The sequence below is a fragment of the Cupressus sempervirens genome, chromosome 2, assembly GCF_028749045.1.
Source record: "Cupressus sempervirens isolate cs-2001-9-10 chromosome 2, ASM2874904v1, whole genome shotgun sequence".
In the NCBI taxonomy this organism is placed as follows: domain Eukaryota; kingdom Viridiplantae; phylum Streptophyta; class Pinopsida; order Cupressales; family Cupressaceae; genus Cupressus; species Cupressus sempervirens.
In genome coordinates, this window is record NC_143119.1 from 476,280,378 (window position 1) to 476,303,453 (window position 23,076).

At 38.0% G+C, this 23,076-nt stretch overlaps 2 protein-coding genes across 3 annotated transcripts in view; both read right to left on the reverse strand.

Annotated features, from left to right (window-relative positions):
- Positions 1 to 23,076, reverse strand: part of LOC149573102 (Rhodanese/Cell cycle control phosphatase superfamily protein) — a 155,148-nt gene that overhangs the window by 95,711 nt on the left and 36,361 nt on the right. For both annotated transcript variants that reach the window (XM_089814280.1, XM_089814279.1), the window contains exon 3: positions 20,269 to 20,376. In XM_089814280.1, the coding sequence (XP_089670406.1) occupies positions 20,269 to 20,376 (108 nt within the window). The remainder of the gene's footprint in view (positions 1 to 20,268; positions 20,377 to 23,076) is intronic.
- On the reverse strand, positions 3,717 to 7,395 carry LOC149573103 (uncharacterized). The gene is made up of 2 exons (XM_089812115.1): positions 5,394 to 7,395; positions 3,717 to 5,334 (listed from the first exon to the last, which is right to left on the reverse strand). The coding sequence occupies exons 1-2, from the start codon at positions 6,051 to 6,053 to the stop codon at positions 5,290 to 5,292; spliced, it is 705 nt and encodes a 234-aa protein (XP_089668241.1). The 5' UTR covers positions 6,054 to 7,395; the 3' UTR covers positions 3,717 to 5,289.

Below are 23,076 nucleotides of genomic sequence, written 5' to 3' on the forward strand. Positions count from 1 at the left end.
AATGGTTCATGGGGAATTATAGCACTGGGATGAGCTATGCAAAGCTGACCGAGCTAGAGAACCTATACCCGGAGCTATTGCTTTTCTCTGAATGAAGAGCTAGAGGGCTAGGAAACGAAGCTAGAGGTGGCGGATCAAAAACTGTTGGGTCTGAATGCAAACTGGTGCTGCTTCTACCTAAACAAGCTCTATCGGTGAAGCCCAAGGAATCGAACCTATAAAGGGTATAAGTAGCGGGGTGGACAGCAGTGGAGTCGATTCAAAGCCTACCTTTCCTTGACACCCCCAACTATTATTAACCCCAACCCCCCCTACTATTCTCCCTAAACACATCCCTACTATTCTAAAGGGCCCTACTATTCTAAAGGGGTTACTCTAGCCCCTACTATTCTATGGGGCTATAGGGCCCGGCTAGATAACGCTATCTGTATGCAGACTTCACTCGGCTACCTTAGAATAGTTGGGGCCCACATGAACAACCAGGTCACTCATGTTACATAGGGGGGGAGGAAGGTGCTAGGTAGGGACTAGTTTACGCTTACTCTAAATGTAACATGGTTGGTTTAGGGCCTTCTGCATCGTCATAAATGCCCTATCGTCCCTTCGTGTAATGTTCCCATTTTAGCAGTTGACCAAGTGTGTGTTTGTTAGCCTTGTTCTACATGGTCCCGAGGGCTAACGAAGGGTTTAATGGGATCCTGGAATGTTTTGGCCTAGTCGTTTCCAGTTTGGGCCAAAACGAAGTTGTTTTACTCAGTTTCAGGCATACTTACTATTTTTAGTAAGTCGGCAGGACACAGTGCAGGTCAATTTTGGTGATTGGACTCTATACTCCTCGGTGAGAGCTTTCCGATGAGCTATCACTCGCATTATTCGGAGTCCGATTGCTAATACATTTTAATGCCTGAAGTTTTATTAAAGTAACGTCTAATTTAATTGTAAAATATTAAAGTGTTACTTTAATATTTATTTTATGGTGATGTGTACCCAAGGGAGACATAAGGGGTATTTTAATATATGTTTTATATATTACACATCTTTTATCTCACATTGCCCATATGAGTTGAGCGGACCCTTGGAAATAGAATAAAAGGAAGCATTTGTGGCTTCATTAGGCAGGTTGAATATGAGAAGAAATTGGTGTGTGAGTTGCAGCTCCGTTCTTGGCATTTGAGGACGTCTATCCTCTCTTGTAACATTCTAGACGTCATTCCCTTGGGGTTTGGCCTTTGGAATTCTTTGTTATTGACTTCATTATCAGGCAGTTTAGTTGCATTTCCGACTACAGGCAGATTTGGTATTTTGCTCATATCTTCTTCACTACTTGTCCGACGCTTATGCCGCTTTGAGGGAATGGTATTACGAAGGTAGTGGACTGATTGAAGGACAAAGTATTGTAGCAGCAAGTTCGAAAGCATGGGCTGGAGTATTATGTCAATACTGCTGAAGTAATTAGTGAGTTGTTAAATCTGTCATGTATTTGGTTTTATGAATTCTAAAAATAACATTTTATTAGCAGCAGTTCATTTCCACTTTGCATATTATTGTAGTTTATTTCTTGTTTATGTTATATGATACCAATTCCATGCACAAAACACAACAAACAAATAAACGTTTGATTTTCGGAGTTATAAGGGGTTTAAAACATTAAACGGAGAAATAAGAGGTCGCATGCAAACTGTTTGACAAAATTCCTTTCAGCAAATTGGTTTAGTTTTTTGGGACATCCAAGGGTGCCCATTACACTTCGGTCATTTATTTAGCCCTTTAGAATAGTAGGGAGGTGGGTCGAGATTGTTTATTGTTTAATTAATTCTCCAGCAACCATGGTCCCGAGTCGAAATGGATGATTTGTTGAATGATGGCCACCCGACTGTTAATATGTATAGAACACCCCACCTGGGGCAAACAAAATGAGCCGAGACTCGCCCCCCTCTTTTCTATTCTTTTGGGTGGGGCGAGAAGGACCGGTGCAGTGGGGGGAGGACTCGATAGCTTTCTCTAGTTAGAAGGGAGGGGCTCACAGGATTCTAGAGAGAGAGCCGTCTATCCCCTACTCTATAATGGGCGGCCATCCTCATCCGGGATAGAACTCTCCGATCTGATTATACATCAGCGTGAAGAGAGCCCGCCAATGATATGATGGATCCCTCTGCAGTTTCGAATTCACTGTCACCATCCCCAGTTATTCCCACCCCATAATATCCCTACCCCCACCCACTAGCGCCCCTCAACTATTTATATGGTTGGTCAGCTACGGGGCGGGCGGTCGAATGAGTCAGCAAGAAAAGGGGAGCGTTGGTGCAGACGTGGTGCATAAACTGGATGGGGGGAGAGTAGGGAAAAGCCCTCATCCCATCGGCCTTTGGAATTGGGAGAGGGAAGAGAAGTATAGGCATTAGGGCCAAGCGGGAACCGCAACTCCTTGGTCTTTATTGTCCAGCCGCCCATAAAATTATAGGGGAATATTGTTTAGTGGAGCAAGAAGCTAAAGCTACAAATGGTAGGGGTCGGCTATGTCAGAGGTCGGCCATGTCAAGAGCGGTCAGGCAGATCAGTCGAGGAAAGAGGAAAAACAACGATGGCCTGGAACAAGAGTAGTGTTGTAAAGAGAACTATCAGAGATCCCAAGAGGCCTTAGGAAGGGTGCTCTTTAAATGATGATTGCCTAATCAAGAAGTATTCTCATTAGAGGGTTAGGTGATTTGAGAAGAGTCCCTTTCGAGGGATTAGGAGGGATTAGTAAGGGTGGGTTAGATTGATTTTTTATAAGTTCAATCTTTCTAACATGTTTTGGATTTTAATATACATTTTCTATATTGCAGTAACATTTGTTGCACGTTTCAGCATTCATTCCTTAGACTAGAAGAGGGAACATTACAGATACATGGATCGGTGGTTGAAGGAGCTTTTTCAACCATTTCCAAAGTCTCCCATCCATGGATATCATCAGTCCTTCTTTCTCCATTTGTGTTATCTTCATTTGTGACGGTCAGAATGTAATCCTCTTGAACAAGTTTCTACCAGAGCGCATACAAATGTTTGAGTGCCGTGAGCTCGTTCTATGTATAATCAAATTTCAGGTTGAAGATTGAGACAGAATTTCAATAGCCGGTAGATTAAAATATTTGCTTAGTGTTAACGAATGTTATTGCTATGCTTGGGAGTTGTCTTTATCAATATTGACAACATATTCTGTGCCCTTTCATTGTTGAGATTTACAAGGAAAAAGAATGTTTACTGCATAGGTTAATTAAGAATTGCACACAGATAATGAACACGAACATGAACAGCAGAACTCTTCTTATTATTATTCGCATATGCCAAAACATTACATTATGCTTGAATGATAAGATCTGATGAATACAATGCTTCCCGAAGGGATTATAAATACTTTCCCGAAGGAGTCCATCGACCACATACATGTCGCTACATAACAAAAACCTTTCCGAAGAGACCCGTCAGCTACATAACAAGAACCTTTCCGAAGGGACCCGTCAGCTGATACACAATTTCTTTCCCAAAGGGACCCGTCGGCTGATACACAATTTCTACCGACAACATCATCCCCCCCAAAAAGAAAAGTCATCTCCTAACGACTATTACAAAATCTCTGAGACAAATCAACAACCAAAATACATTGACTAACTAACTGGTCTTCAACACTGTCACCTTAGGCAATCTGACATCTGACCCTGATAGCCACCTGTGCCACTTTCTGCCTTCCAATTCCGAGTACACTGAACCAAGTGTCACTACACTGCCTCCAACTGGATGATCAGCTCCTCCCGAGCTCTCTACGCATCCACCAAGACAGCCTCACGGCCAACACCTACTCTCAATGCCTCTGGTACATAGACACTCCATGCTTGCAACAGCTCTAAGTCTTCTCAACTAGTCAGACTCCCACGACTGATATCCGCAACGACTGGGGGTCCAGGGGGCAACGCCCCCGGCGGGGTCGAGGGGCAGGTGCCCTCCCTGATTAACACTCCAGAACCCACACAAAACTGCACAGAACACACCATTTCTGTTATTCTCTGCCGATTCTAAACTCTTTCTGGCAATCGCTGATGCTTCCCCTTCCCTGTGGCATCATCTGCTACTCATTCCGAACAACTTGAATCTGTCATCGTTTTTTTTTTTTTTTTTAGAAAACCTCTTCTCACTCTTCTGTGCTACCAATGTACAGCTACACCATACATACTGCCACTGTATTGACTCCTTCCTTATGCAATATCCTATAACGTCCTCCAAAGTCTGAATGAAATAACAGGTAGAAGTCGTACGCCATATTTATCATTTATGCAAAACCCGTACACCATATTATACTGAAAATCCGTACAGTGGAGAATTCTTTCAAACACGTATGGTGAATTGCAACCCTTGAAATGATTTTCACAATCTGTACACGCAAGAGGAGATTGAAAATCCGTACTCTGAAGAAGTTAGAAGGAAAATTCCCTCTCTGAATCCGTACGGCAGGAATGATGGAAATCCGTACAGTGCATCATTGTTATAAAATCTGTGCATTATACATTAAAACCCGTACTGTTCAAAGCTCAAAAATCCGTACATTGTCTTCACTTTAGCTCCTCTCAAAATTCGTACACCATACGAATGATGAATTCTGTACTGCCTAAAATCCGTACACTTTCCAGGCTATTTTTTAAAAAACGTACGGTGGTCTCAAATTGATGTTACAATATGCAACTCTTGAAAACCGTACAATGTCTTCAAATATTGAAATCCGTACACAAAAGAAAACCGTACACTTGCTGGAAATCCGTACAGGACAAAACTGTACATCTCAGACTTTTCAATATGCAAAACCGTACTCTTCCTCCAAACTCTGTACGATGAGCAGGTTAAAATCCGTACGGTGCTTCAAAGTTTAATTTCAAACCGTACAGAAACTCCCAACTGAAAAACCGTACAACTCAAAAACCAAGTGAAAACCATACGGTGAGCAGACAAAATCCGTACTGTACTTTTTTTCATTCTTTTTTTTTTTTTTTTAAATTTATTATTATTATTTTTTTTCAATAGCAAAGTCAGTTTTCCCTTCAACTGTCAGCATCGTCAGTCTGCAACGATGAAGGGGTCGCCCGAAGGCCATTCTCTGACGCAGAAGTCTTCCGGCCGTGGTATACCTTCAGCTTCGAGCCATTCACCGCCTGAGGCACTTCCTATCCATCCAAAGTCCATAATTTTATTGCTCCATTGTCCCCTACTTCCCGGATTTGATACGGCCCAACCCACTTAACTTTGAACTTGCCTGGTCTGATCTCATTCCGGTCGTCGTACTTCAACACCCACTGTCCGAGTTGAAACCTGTTACGCCTGTTCTGTGTCATCTCCATATCGCCCAGTTTGTTCCCGAAGCTCGCTACCATGGACTCCGTCAGCTGCCCCTTCTGTCCGTCAATAACACATTCACTCTGTACTGCTACAACTTTTATTGAACCCTTCCTCTTTGTTGCCTGTGCAGACCATATCGTGTGTCTTCCTTGCTGCCGGTACCTTTCTGCTATATCTGTGGTTCGACGTAATACTTTCTTCCTGCGCAGTCGTACAATAGAATCTTTCCTTCTTTTGGGTTCGTACTCTATGTTTTGTCCTTCAGCTTCAATCATACCCACGTTTCCTTCTTCGGCTTCTCTGTGTTGCTTCGAACATTCATTTCCTCCTTTGGCTTGTCCATGTTCCTTCAGACATTCATTTCTTCCGTCGGCTTCTCTATGTTCCTTTGGATATTCATTTCCTCCTTCGGCTTCTCTGTGTTCCTTCGGACATTCATTTCCTCCTTCGGCTTCTCTGTGTTCCTTCGGACATTCATTTCCTTCTTCTTTCTTACCTTCGTCGATCCTTAGTATATTACAAGTTGGAAAGAGCTCATAATCCTCTATCTGCCAATGGTAAAGACCATTTACTGAATCCAGATCGTCATCTCCTTCCAATCGTAGGACTCCCTCTTGATGGGGTTCCATACTCTGCCTCTTCTCATCATCTTCTCCTTCAGAATCTGACAACAGAGCTTCTTCTCCAACCATCTGAGTGTGTAGATCGATGACATACTTCCGGCCTTTGCTTTCAAGTGATAAAGTACTTTTCTTCCAATCGTGTTTTGCCTTGGCTTGTATCAGCCACCCCCGGCCCAGAATGGCATCATATCCTCTTTGCTTCAATGGGATCACGACAAAGTCCAATAGGAACAGTTGTGTTCCAATCGTCACTGGTTGCGCTGTGAGTACTCTCAATGGCTTGATTCCATGTTGATCGGCTGTTAACAACTGGAAGGTAGGTGGCCACAATGTTGGCTATCCCAACTTTTTTCAGGTATCCTCTAGCAGCACATTGACACCAGACCCTCCGTCCACGATCGTGTTCGTTAGCACAGTCCCGAGAATGCCCATTTCAACAACCACCGGATAGCGTCTGGATGAAAGAGCTAACAGCATCGGATCTTCTGCACTTGCGCCACTTTCCTTCTCCTTTTTGTCCACTGTACTTGCTCCACTTTGCTTCCTTCCATGTTCTCTTGGTAGTTGAGCAGCGGGAACGATGTTTGTGAGTGCCGATCGGAGCTGAGGCATAGTGAGCAACAGATCACTTATCTTGACGGGTATCTCGGCTTGCAATATTTGTCGTACAATGTTCTATTCTGCGCAGTTCCGCACAGAGGTACTCGGCGTGTCCTTCAGGTGTGTCGTTTCTATCTACGTTGCTCTCTGGATCTCTACCCGTGCTTCCTCCAGTCTCTTCTTTTCCTCCGTCGGATCGGGGTATAGCTTTGCCTGCTTCCGAGTGATTGCCAGGACTTCTTCCTCATCCATCCCAACAGTAATCAAGTTTACTCCAGACTTCGGGCACTTAGCATCGTCATGATCGCCAGGTCCACACCATCTGCATAACAACTTCGGTGTGTTCACCGTTGTGCACTCTCGGGTAAAGTGACCCCACAGATTGCATGTGCGGCATTGAACTATCGGCCGACCATTCGCATCATACTGAATTTGACTCCTTCCACCTATATTGTTGTTGCTGCTATTGTTGTTGTTTTGACCGTGCCGGTTGTTTCTGTATCTGCCCGATGTGGCACCTTTCGTACTGATATTCCCGTTCCCTCCTGACGGGGATGCCTCCTGCGTGAGGAACACTTGCTGTGGTATTCTTGATTTCAGGTTGAAAGGACATTCCTTTACCGAGTGTCCTAGAATCTGGCAAATCTCACAAAATTGATCTTTCGGGCAAGATCCCTTCGTATGGCCTTCTTTCTTGCACTCCGTGCACCATAGGTCATTGCCCTTAGTCTCCTTGTTCATGTTCTTGAACTCCTTCATCATCCGAATCATGTCCTTCTGGAGGGCACGGACCTTCTTGTTGCTTCCCTCATCATCGCTGTTGTCTTCTCCTGAGGATGCATCATCATCTGAATCGGACGAGCTATTCTTCTTCTTCTTCTTTGTCTTCTAGTCACTTTCAAGGTTCATTGCCCGATTGTACGCTTCAATGTATGTTGATGGTGGCACGATCTTCATCTTCTTTCGCAGCTTCGGGTGAAGGCCTTCCATGAACCATCTTTTCTGGAGCCCATCTACCGGCTTATTCTCCATTTTACTGATTAAGTCCTTCAACCTCCTGGCGAAGACCCGTACTGTTTCATTCTTCTTTTGTTTGGTATTGAATATCTCCGCTACAATTTCATTATCGTCGCGCAGGAGTTGAAATTCTGCGATGAACTCCTTCTTAATGTTATCCCAACTGTTTAACTTTTGTGGATTAGTATTAGTAAACCAATCAATCGCAACACCCCGTAGGGTAGCAGAAAATTGTCGGATCCATTCGTTTGTATCTGTTATGCCATTTGCCCTCCAGATTGTTTCACATGTTTTACAATGTCAAATGGGATCAGCTGCTTCATCACCATCAAATTTAGGCAACTTTTCCTTCGGACTTGCCATTATCACTGTATGTTGAAGGTTTTGTTGTGTTCCTGCATTGTTTTGCACGCCCGCGTTGTTTTGAGCACCCGCGCTGTTCTGAGCTCCCGCACTGTTTTGAACACCCGCGCTGTTCTGCACACCCGCGCTATTCCGCACACCCGCACTGTTTTTACACCCGTGCTATTTTCGACGTCCACGCTATTTTCGGCTTCCGCATTGTTTTCAACACTCGCGCTGTTTGCAACACCCGCGCTGCTTTCGACTTCCGTTCTGTTTGGTGAAGAAGAGGGTTCGTCAACCGAAGTTGTTCGTTCCGGAATTATATCTCAGACGAAGAGGTCACTCCACGCTCGTGCTCCCTCGGCACTCCGAGCCGTGTGAGTCGATCTCCTTCCATCAGGATTCTCTTCCCGTGGCGTATGCAGGTTCAGAAACTCCTCCCTTGCTTCTTCCACCAACTCAAGCCATTGCCGAGTCTCCTTCAACAATCCTTCCGCACACCTGTTTCTGTCGGCAATCTTCTGAAATCTCCTTCGACGCTCTGTCTGCTGTGCCAAAATTAAATTTTCCTGCGCGACGCATATGTCATCTTTTTCCTTCAGCTTATTCTTATCTTTGTTCAACTGATTCGGCATTTAATTCATATCCGTCTGCCTGCGTACCAAGTCCATCGGGCAACGGCGCCAAATGTTTACTGCATAGGTTAATTAAGAATTGCACACAGATAATGAACACGAACACGAACAGCAAAACTCTTCTTATTATTATTCGCATATGCCAGAACATTACATTATGCTTGAATGATAAGATCTGATGAATACAATGCTTCCCGAAGGGGTTATAAATACTTTCCCGAAGGAGTCCGTCGGCCACATACAACCTGTCGCTACATAACAAAAACCTTTCCGAAGGGACCCATCGGCTGATACACAATTTCCTTCCCGAAAGGACCCGTCGGCTGATACACAATTTCTACCGACAACAAAGAATAGTATACGGGGCAATACACTGTCGTGAATGGGAAACAATATAGTCAACTAGGAAATACTTCATCTTTTTGTGAATAAGGACATCTTGCTTCAAATAATATCTTGTACTAACCTTGGTTGGTTATGGCTTAGACAAGCATTAATTTCCTTTACCAATCAGATATTTGGCATTTAATCAAACACTGGGAAAGTGCTCAGCCAATTTAAAAGTCTAGAAATTTTCTGGATAGTTTTATGATCAAATTGCAAGGAAGGAATTGCAAACCATTTTCTATGCCACAATACTGAATTCCTTATCACAGTCAATCTCTGAATTCATTTGCAGATATTTAAAACTAATCTCATGGTAAACTAATATTTAGCCAATGATGCCAACCTTTGAAATAGCAAATCAAATGGGCTGACAAGACAATCTTCAGTTATTTATTATTTTACAAATCAAATTCTCGAGCAGATACAACTCCAAGCAAAGTCATGCCAGATTGCATGAAATGGTGACGCCATGATAGAAGGAAATGGTGCACAAATGCACAATTAAAGCCGCCCAGTTAATTCTGAATTTGCTAAACTTATACTCCTGATTTGCAGCTTTGAAGAAATGTCTATCTCTGTTCAACTGATATGATCTGGGCTGTATATACACCACCAAAAAACAGTCGCACCAACTCTGGTATTGTACAGACAAGGAAAACACCCAAGTTGCAGCGACCATAGATATGCATGCCCAGAAATAAAAATCGCAGGCCCGAAAGGAACACGCCCAGCCTCCAGTTATTGACTACTCAGCCTTGAGAAGGATTGCAAGTGTATCTAGTGCCAAAATACTGCCTCCCAGGTATTAACAACAGCCTTAATAATGCAGTTCAAACTTTTGATCAGAAATGCACAGCATGCAAATGCAATCACGTCCAATTACCTCCTTTCAGATGAATCTCAGACTTAGCACAATTCCTTGCACAAATAGACTACTCAGTTACAGTAACCGCAAATGTGGAACTTTGCCAATTGTTATATAGCAGCAACGAATTGGAAAACAATTTCAAAGATTGTCCAGAATATTCTAAATTCCAAAACCCTCAGTCAGATATCTAGATAATAATTAATGCCTTCCAGAAACAATAAGAACAATAGGAAGACAAAAACAATTCTCAGAAATCCACGATACCTCAGCTATGGTAGAACAATCAACTTCAAACCCGTATACTTCAGCAAGGGCACAAAAGCAGAACCTCACAATATGTCACCAAGACAACAAAAGAAAATAATATTCATTCGGATGCTTTTTCCCTCACAAAGAGCTCATATTTATAATCTCAAAATGCCCTTTTGTTTCCAAAATGCAACTTCACTAACAAAGCTTCTCCAACACAACTTTATAACATTTAAATTTAACACTTGGCTTAGGCTATAATTAAAAAAAAGGCCCCTTCCCATGATGACTCAACCCTCAACTGAAGTGAAATTATAGAGTTAAATTATAACTTTATAATAAGCCATTTAATGATTTTATAATAATTTGGCCACTAAAAATATAATAACTCCCAAAATACTCATCATTTAAATATACCATCTGAAATAAGAGTCACACGTATTATTTCTCCATGTGACCAAATGCACTTCCCAAAAATAGAAAGGTTTCATCTCAATCAACAACTGACTTACCACAAATAGTGAGTACACAAAACTAAGCCCAAACAAAGTCCGATCTGAGCCAAATGAAAACCAACCTGTAACTTACTCAATTGTGGAGAAGACAAGATTCTCCCAAGCCAAGTCACTACCTCAAAAGACCCTCTATCCACAATAATTAGCCTACGAGAATTACAATAATAGGCTAATCTCCCAAGCTCCGATGCCTGCAAAAATGGGGACATTACATATCTACTATTTCTAAAGATTGATCTTGTTTTAAACACAAGGGGGATATAAGGATATGAATCACAACTTGTAGAGATTGTAAAATTTGTTGGAGATATTTATTTGCATAAAGTCTATTCATTTTAACAGCACTGTGGAGAACATTGCCATCTGATTTCATCCAAACATTATGGAGAGTCTATCGGAAATGAAGGCAGAGAAAACAATATTGATATTTCGATGTTGAAGCTGAAGTCTTCGTCACAATACTCTAAGTTGGACTATTGTGTTAATCTTCATCGTGAGTCTCACCTCATATTACTCTTTACTACAAGTCTTATCTGCATCTTCATATATGTTGTTTTGAGTTTCCCGATGGTGTTGGACCTGGAGATTATCATGATCCAATCCTCATTCAGATGAAACTAATGCTTACATCCCTATCAATGGGATTACAAACTCAGGGTTGTCTTCCTGAGATTGAGAGTTATTTGAACAAGGCATGGATTCTTGTTGGCGCATGTTGATGATGAAGCTTCAATGTGGTTGTGGTATTCTTTGCTCCTCTTATAGCCTATGGTGTGGCAAGTATTATACATTCTAATTGTCAATGTCTTACAGCACCAACGATTGTTAAATGTGTTAAATCTAAAGCCCAGAAATCAATGGAGATAAACAGTATTAAGAAGACAAAACTAAACCAATAAACACCAGAAATATCCTGGGAAAACCCTTCGAGAGTGAAGGGAAAAACCCAGCCACACAACAAAAATATATCTTTATTGATAATGAAAATGTTCAAGTGCACAATGCCTATCGCTTGATGAGATATATATATCTTTAGGAGAGACTCTTCACATTATAACCGAAGGTCTCATGAGATTCTTATAACTCCTATAATTAATTATAACTCTTTGAATATTCATGCCTCAATGCATGTGAATGACACATGTCATTTTCATTTAATATTACAAATTAAACTTAAGTGTCATTTTCAGCTGAAGATGACAATAACGGTAATAACGTCCAAATTTCGAGAGATAAATATCTCTATCACAGCTACAAACTTTAACACTCCCTCTTAGCAAGAGAGATCTTTAGCTGAACAGTCACATAAAGCTACAACCAAAAAATGTCAATGATAAATTCTGATCATATGAATTCAGAACATAATTCATGGAGTTACTCAACATGAACACCTGCAACAATGAATCATATTCATGGAATCACTCAACATGAAAACCTGTAACAATGAATCATATTCATGGAATCACTCAACATGAAAAGATTTGTAAGACTCAGCTAAGTCTTTTATCACGGACTCTCTCAACATGAACTGTCATGAAATCTCTCAACATGACATCTAACTCCCATCACGGAATCTCTCAACGTGATGACATCATGGACTCTCTCAACATGATGTTCACTATCACATAGTGAAAGAGTTATCATAGCTGATCTTACAATCTCATTTATTCACACAAGAATATGCATAACAAAATAAGACTTAGTTCCATTTAAGTCAAATTTTACAAATCCTATAAGCATCATAAGCATATATGAGAGTGGTGGGGATTCCATAAGTACTCCCTCTTAATTATATAGCCTTCCTCTGAAGCTAAAATGTCTCCCTCTTAATCATTTCTTTTCTCCTGCAACGAAAGTAGATATTAATGACAATTCTAATAGGAATCAATATTAGAATATTCACTATTCCTGGTGAAATGACAGCTCAAAAATGAGTCGTAAGGAAACACCATGCATGTCATCAAGAGATATTTATTTTCTTGAATAAATTTCTTCAGCAAACTCCATTATAATCCTAAAAGAATAATTTGAGTGATTCTTCTTTCAGCTAGGACAGTCCTCTCATTGCCAAAAATGGCTTCCTCAAGTATACACCTTTAAAAGATCAAAATAAGAGGTCAGAAAATTCAGAGTTTTACAAAAAAATACTCATAAACTACTCCTCAATATTTGATCATTTTAAAATTTGAAGGCTGTAAGCATATATCACAAAGGAATATGCAAGAAACTTCCCTTGAATGCTTAAATCTCCCTCAAAAGCTCAACATCTCCCCTCAAGCTATAACTCATATCTTGATGCACCCTGCAATCAAAAATTTAAACATACTTCCCAAATATAAAAGTCAGAATACTTATCTATTTGATGAATAATCATCTTGATCATGCATGCAACCATATATAGCACTAGAAGTAATGTTTGCAACCATTACATATAACTTAAGATTGGATTAGAAAATCAATGTTTAAAAATGAAAACTTATCTCTTGATTTCTTAGAGTAGATTTCCATATCTTTCTCCGGCTGTCTCATAATCACGCAATATCTGTCCCCATTTTATTTACCTCCTACAACTTCAGAGCGACCTGCTGTTTCTTATATACAGCGAACCAATCTGACTTTATCTTGAATATGCATTTGTTTGTTGGATCACTGCACAACACAATATCTTTCCATTCCTTGGCAGTGATATCCTTGACTACAAGATCAACACTGCCAACTTGCAATTTATTTTCATCTTTCGACAGATAATCTAAATCATCCTTCCTCACATTAAAAAGATTAATATTATCAAAAAATTCTGATAGGGGAAACCCCATGACAGTTACGCTAAAATCAACAGACTTGAATCTGTCCAAGAGCCACCTCAAGAAAACGGACGAAATTCCCGATATCATAACGTCTTTCATATTGAGCGCAAATAGAAGAACGATGATTAACGGGATAAAGATGTTGCCAATGAGATAAAGATCATATATGCTCTTGTAGGCAATTCATCGTAAAAGAAAATGATTTTGGTATTCAATTTGAAGATTGTCGTTTGCAACTCAAAATACGTGAACATACTCAAGCATCCCTCTTGATAATCTTGATGAAGTTGCTACGAGCTATGACTTACAATCACGATGATGCTCTTCCAACAACCAAATTTATGATGCAGGGGAGGAAGAACCCCAACTCATGGACCTCTGTTTGGTATTCCCGCCATTGACTTTTGTTGGATTTAGCGACTTCGCCTTTTGAATAGATGAAAGATTAATCCTTTAAAAAAAAATCTCTAATACACCGGAGCTTCTCTTACACAATCTCTCTTTAGAATCACGCATCGATGTTCGACATCATACGGTCCATGCAAAACCTCAGACGAAGAGAAAAAAAATTGTTATACATGCTCTCTCTTCAGACATTACGAGAGAAATAAGAAAGAGAGATGTTATGATGACATTCATACTCATTACAAGAGCACAGTGACATATCATTTATCATTAAAAAAAACGAAATCAAGACAGAATAATACTTGAAATCAATACATCTTCAGAAATAAGAAAAGTCCACCGTATGAGGTGAAATAGGAAGATGGCCACGACATATGTGATCACACAAATGGAAGGCAATGTGTCCTCATCGATCTCAACATACCTTTCGAATATTAGCGGGCAAGAAAAGCATTAGGCTTATCCATGTCCCCCTTGAACAACGAAAATGAGAACAGGAATTGCACACTGAGATCTTCACCAGGATAACTTCATCTGATAACTTCTGGTGCTCCTGTCTATTTGATGATATTGTTTGGAGATCAGAGATATCCTTCCAATTGAAATATTCAAATACTTCAATCGATAAAATTAGGAACGACTAATCTACTCTGACTCATTTAATTTATTCAATAATAAGTTTTAAAAAAACTTATCTTTATATTCAAGCGTCAATTAGGAACGACTAATCTACTCTGACTCATTTAATTTATTCAATAATAAGTTTTAAAAAAACTTATCTTTATATTCAAGCGTCAATTGTTACAAGGACTACGGGCTATGGTACTTTCACCATTACTTCGAACTCTATATCCAAACTTTAGATACTCTAACTAAATAAATATTCATCCACCTTTAAACTTCGCCAGGCAAGACTTGGTCCTATAACTCCATTCTCGAGCATACTAATCCACAGATATGCAAATCATTGCTTAGACTCTTCCCCCGAGTGCTATTCTCCAATGTTTCATGAATGATTTACTTTTACTAACACATGTGAACACCCTCTGACTTGGCTCTGATACCATGTTAAATCTAAAGCCCAGAAATCAATGCAGATAAATAGCAATAAGAAGAAGACAAAACTGAACCAATAAACACCAGAAATATCCTAGGAAAACCCTTCAAGAATGAAGGGAAAAACCCTGCCACACAACAAAAATATATCTTTATTGATAATGAAAATGTTCAAGTGTACAATCCTATCGCTTGATGCAATATATATATATAGGAGAGACTCTTCAGATTATAACCGAAGGTCTCTTGAGATTCTCATAACTCCTATAATTAATTATAACTCTTCGAATATTCATGCCTCAATGCATGTGAATGACACGTCATTTATATTTAATATTACAAATTAAACTTAAGTGTCATTTTCAGCTGAAGATGACAATAACGGTAATAACATCCAGATTTCAAGAGATAAATATCTCTATCACAGCTACAAACTTTAACAAAATGACCTAGAAATAATTACATCTTACAAAAATTGAACACGTGCTTGAAATCCTTGAGACCCGCGACAAGTTATCCTCGGAATCTTGAGAATCACAATGTGAAAGAAAAAAGAAAAGAAAAAAAACAGAAGCATAGAATTCAACATGCGTGTGATATCAAGATATTTCTGATGTTACAATGGCATAATAGAGAATATTGATTATTATTTATTTATAAAACCAAGCAATTTGTCAATGCACTGAAGAAACAAGTAAACAAGGGTGATGCTATGACAAGCATCAAATAAAAGAAGAGTCGGCTGAATTAACTTCCATAACTGTTTGAAATGGGATTATTTCTATCTATATACCAATACAACCTCTACCATGGGATTTGCAAAACAAATCATTATATTTGGAATAAGTGGGAATTTTACATTGTGGGGGGAATAATAACTAATGTTTCATTCCCAATTGAACCATTCTCAAGGGGGAGATGTCGAAGAAGAGACACAAAGAGTTTCATTTTGAACCATACTTAGAGCGGAGATGATTCAAAGGGGAGATGTCTCTCAAACAATTTGAGAGTGCATTTACTTCACAATTAAAGTTTAGTTTTTTTAAGAAACCTTCATAATGACAGATGGGAGCATAGACGATGTACTCAAACTATTTGACAAATGCTTATATGGAGGCGTATTCTAATTTGATGCATATGGACCTTCATTAGAGCAACTTGTATCAAGGATTTTGATGTGCAAATAAATATTTATTATCTTTGAGTATTACTTTTATTTTCTTGTTATAGTCTGTCTTATGCGTATGAACAGTAAGAGCCATTTGCCTTGATATACACTTGTTCCTTTTCTTTGTATCCAGGGATGTTCTTCCAGGAAGAGATGGTGCATTACAAATGTTGTTGCGGCATTTTTTACGGGTGATAACATCTGGTATTATGAAATAAATTCAAGACAAGGAGCTCTTCTAATGAGAGGGAACAAACTGTGATGGAATTTTGTTAAAATATCAAGATGGCCATATAACTATTTTCTCTAGGACTTGATCTTATAATAGTAACTACAAAGAGGACTCGGATCTAGAACCTTCAGCGACATATGAATCATGTCAGATAATTAGAGACTCTTGAAGCAAGATATCATTGATGATTGAGATTATGAATATGCTTCTATATGAAGAGGGAGCCTAAAATTACATTAGAGGTAACCTTGGACGAAGAGGTCAGGAGGTTGATGCAGGTACTTATAAGAACCACATTATCTTAATATCTAATGTTGCCAGACCTGAGGATAAATCCACAGTTTAGTACATTCACTCATGTTACTATGAATCAAGCTACTCTTTCATGAATGAGGATAGAGAATATGCTTCAGTTGATTTTTGAGGATCTTGATCATATTGATTCAAAGGTAGTAGGGCATGTTGAGATGAATTCTCCAGTAATCATGAAATGTAGCAACTAGAGGACTATGGTTCGTGAGATGAACTTCCATATGCGTAAAATAAAATGCCTTTATGTGAATGCCTAATCGTAGATGAATACCTAGAGTGCTATTCATTCAGAGTACATTGAAGATCTGACATCCAATATTTTTTCCAAAGCCTTCAGCCAAAGTGAAGTTTGTATATTTTTAAAGACAAGCTCAGAGTTATCGATCGGAGCTCTTACTGAGAGGGAAACACAACATCAGTGATTTCCTAAGAAGTAGTTTAATGCATCCTTCTCTGTAAGAGAGAATTTTGAAGTAAAAACCCTTGTTCCACACTTCGGGAATATTCATGGTGGACCCACACTTTGATATTGTTCATGGTCGATGTCATGTGAGTTATTACATGATCTTGTGAAAACTTCTTGAGAGGTGACAGACTCTTAATAAGTTTACTTGTGGTTACTATTGTAAGGTGACGATCTTAACAAAATTTAAACCAGCTAACACGATGGATATCAATTAGTTGATGTCCTTAGAGATCATGATCACACATCTCTTTTGTAACCTTTGAAGTTACATCACTGAGATATGGCATGGTGTATACTATGAGACATGGTATTGGAGACACCATGTACACATATTTTTCCTTGGTAGGCATCATGAGACTTGGTGCTACTATACATACCAAAGAAAATATAAGTATGGTGAATATCTTATGGATGATAGTCTTCTATATACCATACTTTGATGATACCATTAGGTAACATCTAAATAATGGATCTATGTTAGATATCTTCTCTACGCGTACCAAGAAAAGATACGAGTATGGTTAATATCATATGGTTGATATTCTTGGGCATACTATACTCCTGATGTTACCATGAGGTAACAGTTGTTCATTGTGTTGTTTATTTGTATAGAAATCATCCTCCCTAGCTAAGAGGGAGTGTTAATGATTGTAGCTTCGCCTATCAGCCTTTACATTTTACACTATTATCATGAAGCATTAGTATTATTGACAATAAAGTGTATATGTATGTGAATGTGTATTAGATATATAAGTTGAATTTTATATATATATATATTATCACATATTATAAACATGATAATTCCAGGAGAAAATATTATTTTGAAAAACTAATGTGAGTTAAAATATTAAAGAGACGTATCTCTACGGGAGACAAGTCTCTTAATATCATATACATATTCATTGAGAAGGTAACTTGAAACACACAAATATTAAAACAAGTGCTATTGCAAGTTACAACAATGAACTAAAACATAATACACAAATGGAGAAGTTTAACAAGGTCATCCTTTATGTGAAGACATATTATGACTATTTGCATCTTATGGCTAACAATGAACAAATCATGCAAGAACTAGTGGCTTAAATCAAAGTGGTGATGGAACATGGCAAAGCACAAGAGAGCATGATCAGTAAAGGTTTTCAAAAGCTGATAAATTTTTGTGCTGAAAATGGTGAATTGATTAACGAAGAAGATATCCTAACTCAATTCACGGAAGTTATTCATCTATAGCAGATGAATGACTTAAATTTCAGCATGATAGATATACTAGCAAGCTGCAAATATTCATTGAGTGCTTTGTAGGGTAAGCAAAGGGAATGTAGCAATGTTATTTCAGAAGGTGCCAGCACACTTCAGACAGTGACCATTATTGCACACAATACCGATGAACCAGATGGTGCAGTTGTACGAGAGTCTCTGCAGAAATTTGGAAAACTAGTTGATACTCTATGAAGATTCCTTCTAAGTGTCTTGGGCACTTGTTTTCCATGTTTTTTAGGAATGGATAGAGTTGTAGTAGCTTGCATGTAGAAGCAGAGCATTCTGTAAATACAGGAAAACATGTACCTGTATACCCGCTACATGCAATCAAGTTGCAAGTGCATTAGGCATGCAACTTTGAATAAGTCATAGGTAGTTATACAATAAGTCAAGGTGGTTGAGGATTTCCCCTTTTCTCTCCACCTTTCTCTGTCTTCTTATCCTATATAAAGGAGAGAGTTCATTGCAAGTGATCATCTTTTGTTCGTGCTAGGAGACCACGCTGAAGTTTTATGTGACTTGAAAACTTTATGTTTCTTGATGCCAAATTTCTGAATTGAATAAAAGAAGCAAGTGTTCCGAAACTTTGTGTTGTGAAGCTTGAAATTGATTGGTGTATTCTTATGTTGCATTGATCAATCTATCTTTAATTCAGTTCATAGTTTGTCTGTGTGAATCATTTAGGCACTCAATTTGGTTCCTTGAAGACTTTGTGCTTCAAGAAAAGAGATTGTTGTAGTTACATAGTGGCTATAAATACTTTGAGTTAAAGACTTTGAGCTGGAATTTTAAGTATCTTATTTCAATATAGGATAGTTAGCAGGAGACTTTGCACTTTGCTACTTATTTTGATTTTTCATAAAAGCGGATTAATCATGAGAGACTTTAGGCTCTTATTACTAATCTACCAAATATAATCATAACTATTGTCTTAGGAATTGTTCTTAAGTCAATCACTAAACCACCAGTATTACCATAGCAGTAGATATTTTTTGTTATGTTTCAAGTAGTTATTTTTCCCATACATCATTCCTGAAAAAAGAGGAGTTGATTTAGAGAACTACCCATTTGTCAAATTCAGTTAAGTCTCTATTGAAGCCACTTGTGGTAAGAATGGAGTCTCGCCTACTGCTGAGAGGGGAGATTTATCTCACTATATCGTTGCCTAAAGTCACAATTTTTTAAATTGTAGTCTTTAATGACTTACAAAAAATTTAGCCAACAATATATATATTTGTGTGTGTGTGTGTGTTTTTGTACTAACGAACCCAAGCCCCATTTCAATAAAATTCTGTACCAGCAAACTATTTTTTCAAACCCGAACCCGAACTGACAAGCCCAAGTCCAAATCCAAAAACAGCTTGCTAAGTCTGAACTGATGTTAAGTCTTGTGCTCATACCTGAGAAACAAAAATAGATGTGGCAGATTAGTTTATTTTTCTCATACATGTTAAACCCCCTCAAAAGAAAACTTTGTAAATGTGAAAGATGTGAGTTTAAGCATAAACTAATCTTCTAGAGTTTTTTGTCTTTATTTTTACAAGGGAACTTCCTTTTCTAATTCAAAAAAGGTTCTACTTTACACAGCGCTCTCTTTTGCGGATGTCTCAAAAAGAAGAATCGGAATTTTACTGCACAAAAGTCAATTAATGAAGAAATGAATTAACGTGACACAAATATTGAACTAGAACAAAAAGAAATTTCAAATTTACCAAATGGTCATTACTTTACAATACATTGTCATGCTTCCTTTCTAACCTGTGTGTCTTTTAAGCCCATAAAAAGTTTAGCACCAGGTTCAATTGAAATGGCACCCAAAAGTAGTAGAACATCAATTTTGCATGATAAAAGAATAAAAAGAGGAAGTAGCCAATAATTAAATACCAAACAAGCACTTTATTTTCAACTGCTTAAAAAATCAAGCATTTGCTTTTTATTCATGTGTGGACGAAGTCAAACCTTTCGTCGCTCCATTGATGGGCGAACATCAAGAAGAACTTTGTCTGAAAGTTGTACTGTATAGCCAACCTCTTTTGGTGTTAGGGCCTTCACTTTGCCCTCTCTAACCTTCAAGATGAATATGAAACAGATGCATATATTATAACCAGGGAGTAACATTAAAATTCATATCAAAATATATGTGTACCTATTTAATTTAGTAGACAATAATTTAAATTCACTTGTTGACACTCTAAGCCCACAATTATAATAGGGGATGGCCACAATATGTTAGTACATACTACCTGCAATTTCAATAACATATTTACCAATCATGTGACAGATTCATAAGTGATAACTGCAAATCTTTAATTAAACAAAATAATGAACTCTGGTAGAACGTCGTATTAGTACAATGACTTGAATCACAAAGAACTTCCTCCAAAGACCCTTGTTGAATATCCCCTCTTTTCTAAGCATCTTTATTATTATATAAATAAATTGCTAAGCCCTCATTTTATAATAATTCCTTAAAGGCTTAGGCAATGAATCAATAAAAGGAGGATGAATTGTTTTAAGTTATTATCTTTCAGTCAATGTGGGGGGTCAACTTTGAGTTGCAAAAGATTATTTCTCGATAACCACTTATGAATGGGATTTTAATAATTAATGATAAAACTTAATGCTCAAGGCAAGTTGCGTGAACTCCGGGATTTTTGAGGTGTACACAGCTTTTTGCTGGAGAGTCTATATAAGTGGGACAATGAGCATAAGAATTGATTATGCATCTTATGAAATTGTTTTCTCCACAAGATATTCTCCAGCCTTGCCTTTTACAGTACACAAACCCTGTAGAAGGTTTCTTTTGGATGAAAACCCAGAAGAATTCGTAAGGAATCAGTTCAGACTCGGAATTACAAGCCTCACAAAGACTGGTTACAAGTATGTATGCAGTTGATAGTTTAAAAGCAATTTAAGGGTCTTCTCACAGTGATCATGGTGCTTTCCATCAATCTCAGCGTACAAGCAGCCCATATATTTAAATCACAGCACTCAGCTATCCTTCCAAGGTCTGCCAGAGAAATTCAGTGACAGTGACCAGACCCATTCTAGTGGTATGCCTGTTGTAGGAATTTGATGGTTACAAAATTCTATTCATGAAATAAAGTTCTAAAATCCCTATGCAAACTCACAAATCGGTAATTACTTTCTTTATTTTTCCAATAGTCTGGACTCAAGACTATCAAATAGTCATTTCTGTTATCAATTTCGTAAAAATCTATTTATACATATTGCATAAGTTTCAATAGAGCAGAACAAAGACTATTTCACCTTGAAAAATGAGTGAACTGGGTTCTTACTCGTATACAAGGTTTTTGACAAACAGATGGAAGATCTTTTGCAAAAAACATATTGGCAATCTACATAAATATGCCCTGACATGTATTAGTCTGTTGTGATGATGTATAGACGTCATTATAGTAAGAAATCTACATTCATTATACTTAGATGTGAGATCTCTTTTTCTGTCTTCAACATATGAAGATAATTTTATGATCACAAATCGACTAGTATAAGAGAGCGATACACTTCTGATAGCAATCACTGGATCTTTCACATCTGTATCTTTTGCATTGGATTCCCTCAGAAACCTTACAGAGCCTAATTGCTACTTAATTTTTTAATCAATACAATGCTCTTGACTTAACTGAAGTAGAAAAAATGAAACAAGTGAGATTAAAGATGTAATTGGTAGCTTCAAGAGAGAATACGGAAAGTATTCCTACCAACATTATAACTTTTTGTCAAGGACTTAAAAACAATATAGCCAAATTTTGGTAATCATGGCATGTTTACAAGGTGGGAATGCTCATATTTTATTACATGACATATTATAATTAGGAGTTAAGACATTGCAAATACAATCATTGCCAAAATATTTGCAATAATAGAACTCTCCAAAAATATTATCAGTAACAGTGATCCTGTACTGGCAACAGGTCAAATCAACAGATAGTTAACAGATGTACAAAGTACACAAGGCAAGATAGACCAAAATGTTTGGAGAAAAAAATATTACTTCTATTAATATTTCATATTACCATCCAATCCTAAAGTTAGTTTCTCAAAACCATTCAAATTTGGGAAGTCTCATATAGAGACAAATATGAATGTAAAAATCAGATTTGTAATACTGAGTCTAATAACCATAAAACATCAATAAGTAATGATTAAAAATACAGCAGCGCATTGAGGATCTCAGTGATAAACTCCTTCAGCAGAGATAGAGATATGCTCAGCCAAATCAAAGAGGTGAGACGTAATCAATTCTCAATGTATTGCACAGAAACGCTTGAGAAGACCATATTTGTTAGAGGCAAATACAAGAGAAATAGTCGAAACAAACTTATCAATGAATCTCAGCATCATCAAGAATATTAATCATCGAAGATGGTAAGCATCAAGTCTTTAATTACTGAGTGTGATTCCATTATTAGGGACGGTTACATACATCCAACAATGATAATTAACCATCGAACAATTAAGAATGAGAGTAATCATACGTCAGTATTCATATTAATAATCATCCCTCTTGCACATTAAAAAGGCAGTGACTATGATTAACAATTAGTAATGGTTCACTAACCTGGAGTGTACATTATAATACTAATCATCCATCTAATGGGATGAGTAACCCCTGTTTAATAAAGAATATTGGCTCTAATAAGTCAGCAAATACAAATCTATCAGAAGATATATTGGAGGGTTCCATATAAAATGTTTGCTTAGTAGTCATCCTCTAAAAGATATGGTAAAGATTTTGAAGTG

Coding starts and splice junctions, on each gene's coding strand:
- LOC149573103 (XM_089812115.1), bottom strand. CDS start 6,053: ATGGTTGGAGAAGAAGCTCTGTTGTCAGATTCTGAAGGAGAAGATGAT. Junction 5,335..5,393: donor GGCAGCTGACGGAGTCCATG/GTAGCGAGCTTC, acceptor CAGGCGTAACAG/GTTTCAACTCGGACAGTGGG.